The 5828-nt window shown below is 25.0% G+C and overlaps 3 protein-coding genes across 3 annotated transcripts; 1 reads left to right on the forward strand and 2 right to left on the reverse strand.

Annotated features, from left to right (window-relative positions):
* Positions 1-14: 14 nt before the first annotated feature.
* On the reverse strand, positions 15-318 carry LOAG_18657 (hypothetical protein; the record flags this gene model as incomplete). The annotated part of the gene is made up of 2 exons (XM_020451322.1): positions 15-47; positions 127-318. The coding sequence occupies 2 exons, from the start codon at positions 316-318 to the stop codon at positions 15-17; spliced, it is 225 nt and encodes a 74-aa protein (XP_020304903.1).
* Positions 319-1437: 1119 nt separating this feature from the next.
* LOAG_12001 (hypothetical protein) lies at positions 1438-2019 on the reverse strand (the record flags this gene model as incomplete). Its single annotated transcript, XM_003147515.1, has 2 exons — positions 1438-1593; positions 1945-2019. The coding sequence occupies 2 exons, from the start codon at positions 2017-2019 to the stop codon at positions 1438-1440; spliced, it is 231 nt and encodes a 76-aa protein (XP_003147563.1).
* A 2618-nt stretch (positions 2020-4637) lies between these two features.
* Positions 4638-5559, forward strand: LOAG_12002 (hypothetical protein; the record flags this gene model as incomplete). Its single annotated transcript, XM_003147516.2, has 3 exons — positions 4638-4775; positions 5076-5203; positions 5481-5559. Exons 1-3 carry the CDS (start codon positions 4671-4673, stop codon positions 5557-5559), a joined length of 312 nt encoding a protein of 103 aa, XP_003147564.1. The 5' UTR covers positions 4638-4670.
* Positions 5560-5828: the final 269 nt, after the last annotated feature.

Raw genomic sequence — 5828 nt, forward strand, 5'->3', positions numbered from 1 at the left:
CGTTTACTCTGTTTTCAACCATCGTTCACTCTCCGCCTCCCTTTGTCCTTATGGATACGAACTTGAAGGAGAACGACACTATTGTTATAGGTTTCTTTTCCATATACTAACAAACATATCATTCACCCTTCCTCCTTGAAGTCGCAACCCTAAGCCAAGTACAGCATCATTATCATTATCATCATCATCATCATTATCATCATCATCATCATCATCATCATCATCATCATCATCATCATTATCATCATCATCATCATCACCATCATCATCATCATCATCATCATCATCAATCACCACCATCATCATCATCATCATCATTATTATTATTATTATCATCACCATTATCATTGTGTTATCTCTTCATCATTCCTATCGTTATCATTGTCATCATCATCATTATTATTATTGTCATTATTACCATCACAACCATCATTGTTATCATTATTTATTTTATCACTATGAACTTATCGATTTTATTACAAAATCGATTTTATTACATTAACTATTATAATATATCAAAATTGATTGAATAATTTATTCGTTCTTATAATTCCATCGTTTTTTCAAAATTTCAAGCTATAGAATGAAAAAATAAACATATTGATTCATTAAAATTACTAATTTTTATCAATAATTTAATACATCCAAAATCAATAAACTACAATCACTTTTTACTCTATCCTTACTTTACTGCTTACTTACTTTAATTAAAACTTACAATGGTAAACATTATTGGTACAGTAAGCATAAAGCTTGGAAAAAGTATTCGTATTGCATAAGCTGGAATGAGCCATTCTATGTCAACATGAATTAGTGCAAAAAGCGCTGATAATGGCGCTAAACCATACAATAATAATTCAAATGCACCCCAAAGTAGCTAAAATTATTCAACAATAACAAAAAAAAGAAAAATTAAATTTCATTTAATTCTAATATGTAATGGAATGACATTTAATAAATTTATTAATATTAATTGTTTTAGCTAATTAAAGAACAAATTTGAAGCAATTTAATTAAACAAAATATATTTCCTTATTCAATTCGTTCAATAACATATATTCATTTATACGATTGTATTATGTTGCTAATTAGGTTTATCAAATTCAAATTAATTTAAATTAAATTAAATTAACTAAATTAAAAAAGAGAAGATGACCTTAATTGTGTTTAAGAATGGCAGTTAAACAAATGTATTCATTAATTGCCAATTCTTTTATTTCCTTTTTTTTATAAAATAATAAGTTTAATTAGCGCAATTAGCGTAAGTTTAATCAGAGTTTTAATAAATTAATTGCTACTCCAATAATGAGATGTAAAATTTGTTCGCATATTTCATCATCATTTACATAACCATATTTTATTTTTTTAGTACATTATTATACAAGTGTGATTAAGGATTGAAGATATTAATGAATACGGTAATATTTTTATAACTAATTAAAACTTTAACAACTTAATCATTACCCCGGTAATTCCTTCTTCATACGGTTGACATGTAGTACATCGATTAAGCATCATCCATTGATTTATATGATCGCATAATCGTTTAATTCCAATCATTGAATATGAAATGAATATAACATAACCAGCCGTCTACAATGTTTGAAAGGAAGAATACTGAAATGGGAAAAAAATTTTTGAAGTTTCAAATAATTTGAAAAAAAAATTTTCCTTTTCCTCAAAAAAAAATTTATTTCCTCTTTAAAATTAATTAGATTCGTTAAATATCACCGTAAAAAAAAAAGTCTGAAACGATTATATGAAAAGGAAAAACAAATAAACAAACAAGCAAGCAAGCAAACAAACAAATAAACAAACAAATGAGTGAACAAACAAACAAACGGACAAAAAACAAATAAACAAATAAACAAACAAACAAACGGACAAAAAACAAATAAACAAATAAACAACAAACAAACAAACAAACAAAAGGAATGAACAAACCTTAATGTAAGCCTTATAACAAAGATAACTTGGTTTATCAGTAGCACCATCATCTTCTGATCCTTCTCGATTCATTTTTGTTCTGATAAATGTTTACGAATTAATGACAATTCTCGTTTTGTTTGACTTTTTTTTTTTTAAAAAAGTAAATAAAATATTTCCATACCAAATTTTTTGTTTTTTTAATCTTTAAATCTATTTCTTTTTCAATCCTTTTTAATTTTAAAAAATTCGATATAAAATTTTGTTAATAATTATCATTTATTATGATACGCAAACATATTCACATTCACATAACAAATGTAAATTTTTCACGATGGCAAGTTTATTATTCAAGTAATCTTTTTTTTGTTTAATTAAATGAATTATATTCAATTGCTAATTATGTATTACTAATTAAGAATTAGTTTAAATAAATCAGTAATTATAGAGAGAGAAAGAAGAAAAAGTCGCACTTTCAAATCAACCGAACAAAATCTTTCCAAAATGCAAACAGTATGAAATGATTCGAACAAATTATTTTTTTAAATTTTTATATATTTATTTTTTCATATCAGTAAACATTTAAATATTCAAAACAAACAATTCTTTTCATTTTAGTTGATAATAATTTAATTTAAATTAATTGAATCAATGTTAACATTAATTTATTGTCAATTTTTACCAAATTTAATTTGTCACTATTTTGTCTAGTTTATTTAATAATTTATTTGGATTTTAGTGATGACCAAATTAGCTCATTTCTGTTTAATTTGATAACAATTAATTTGTTTCAACTTCATTTAACAAAGTTTGTTTTGATTATATTTCAGTTTATCGTAATTTATTTTGATTGAATAAATTTCAATTCATTTTATATTCAACTGAAAATATTCTTGGAAATAATAAATTTATTTAAAGCAACGAAATAACAGAATGAAATGTTAAATCTACATTTATAATATTATCAGGATGATCCAAATATTCAAATTTATCGTCATCAAGTATTGAAATAAATGAATAAAGTTTTTTTTTTGCTATTTTGAATAAATTAACTTGAATGAGGATTCAAATTTTTAGCACAATTTGATTAAATTAATCAATAATGAAACTAGATTATTTCATGAAATTTTCAAATTTCAAAAATTTATTTCATGAAATTATTTCATACTAACAAAATGCGTTATTTAATACCTTAATTAATCATCGTTGCATAAATATACGCATTAGTATGTAATAAATTCTTATGAAGGAATTTTAAAATTTGCCAATTTATGAATTTAAACTTCTGTAAATGTTGCACATAAAATGATTTGAACAACATTTAATTTAATTTTTCTTCAATAGTCAATCGATTTTTTTCTCCATTTTCATTTTTGGATGCCAAATTAAAAATTCAATCTAACACATTAATTAATTAATCATTCATTGTCGTTCTCTCGTTGAACTTTAACTTATAATATTCTGATTTGTGAAAAAAAAAAAAAAACAAATATCATCTGCCGAACTTCATGAGCATCTCTATCTAGCAGTAACCCTAAATTGAACTTATGAGAAATGAATATGTAATATATAGGAATTGGAATTTCAATTTAACATATTATTACTTAATTAATCATATCGCAATACCATCAACGAGTAATTCATCCCATACGGGAAAAAGAGCAAACTTTTCAATTGCTATAATATCTAGTATTTTGAAGGAAAAAAAAAAAAAGAACATTCCATAAATAAAATGAAACTCTTGCAAGTAAAAATGGGAAAAAGTTAAATTAAAATTAATGTTCAATTCCTGTATTCAATTCCAAAAATTGTATTCAATTATAAAAATATACGTCCAAATCATGCAATAGTTTCATTCATTTTCCTGATTAACTATTTGTAAAAACGGTAATCGATGCAATTATTGGTAAAGAAAATTTGATAAAAACATTTACATATATTCTTGTTAAAATAACTTAATTGGAAATTATTTCAACAAATTCATAGATCATTCTAAAACTCATAGATCATTATAAACTTGATAAAAATTGATTTAAAAAAAAAAAAAAAACCAATTCCTGATCTTCAAAAGATCATTCGAGAATTACAAAATTTCAAACATTATCGACTTTTTACAAATTCATTTATCGCATTTATGAAAATAAAAATAAAAAAAAAACACACACACACACACACATACAAAACTGTATTGAAGCAAACTCTCAATCTCTGCTTCAACTGCTACACACACTGACTAAATGTTTTCTCACTCTCTAACTTCATATTTTCTCAAAAGTCTCATTTATGTCTAGCGTCTCTTCAACTAACATATCCACTCGTCCATAATTTATTTTGAATTTTCATCACAGATTTTTTTCATGTTTGATAATTGAAAATTGATCGGTTGGGATGTGTGGGATTTTATTTCCTGTTGAAGTACCGGATATTTTCGACCAAAATACCGGATATTTCGGGTATTTCCGGATATTTTTAATCGGATATTTCCGATTAAAATATCTGATGTTTCCGACTATTTTTGATTTATCGTTTACTCTTCATATTTTTCATGAAACCATCTAAAAAAAAGAAATGAAAAAGAATTGGTGTTTTATTGAAATTCTGCTAAATTTCAGCAGAAATTCGAATGTCAGATGAATTCCAAAGTTAGATTTTTCCTTAATAAAAATTAAATTTCAGTAAGACTTATATATTTCAGGCATGCTTTGTGTATTAATTGGTGCAATATAAAGAAACGGTGAAAATTTATGGCAGCTCATCGAAAATTTACTTTTGAAAATCCGGAGGATAGCTATTGGAATTCCAATGATTTAATTGATGTTCCTTTTAGTAATTCACCGACTATCAATGCAGTAATTAATCATACAGTTAATTATTAGTATCCTGTATTCATTGTATAACTGAGCTGGATAAATGCTAAGAAAATTAGATAAATGATAATAAAATAACGAAAACTCTGAGCTAATTCATTTTATTCAATTTGTCATTCTCTTCCCTATATCTATAATCCGAAAAACATATTTTTCAAATATAAAAGCTCATTTACCGTATTTTTAGCAACTGAAGGAATTATCATATCATTTATTAATCATTTCGATCATATATTTTAGCACTATTATTTCGAAATTCTTATCAATTTAAAATTTTCATAGACTGCCACTCGAGAAGCCTTGGATGATTTGTTTGAATCTAAACTTCGTTTTGATAGCGATGATGGATGGTCGAATACTGGAAGTGAATCACCATCAACTGGAGGAAATCAGATCAAGCAAAATTTAAGGTTTAAATTTTATTTCATGCAGATAAGATTAAGATTCCCAAGTGGTTATTTCATCTTACAATTATTCGTATCGAAATTTTGAAACCGACAATCTCATATCGTCGCTTACGACGATCAAATGTTAAATCTACAATCAGATGGTCGCAAAATTTGCTTCTTATCCACATCTATCGGTCCAAAGTCATTCAGCTACCATTTCCATGATGCATAACTTTTATGCAGAAATTTATTTCTCAAATGCTCTTTGAGTTTGGAAATTTCGAATTTACAATTCCAGGAATAGAATTAGAGATTTGCCGAAAACAGTCTGTGCTCCCAGTCATCCTGTCTCTGAGTCCAACCAGGTAGATATTTAAAATCTTTGCTTTGTTTGTTCTCTCTGATTTACCAGCAGATTGCAAGAATCCTTGATTTTTCTTTCACAAATTTCTGACTTTAAATACTGTTTTTCTGGGTATTAATATAGGATAAGAGTAACCTACCATATATATATATATATATACATATATATGTATGTATATATATATATATATATATATATATATATATATATATATATATATATATATATATATATATATATATATATATATATTATATATATATATATATATATATATATATA

Source organism: Loa loa (assembly GCF_000183805.2).
Source record: "Loa loa unplaced genomic scaffold supercont3.427, whole genome shotgun sequence".
NCBI classification, from domain to species: Eukaryota; Metazoa; Nematoda; class Chromadorea; order Rhabditida; family Onchocercidae; genus Loa; species Loa loa.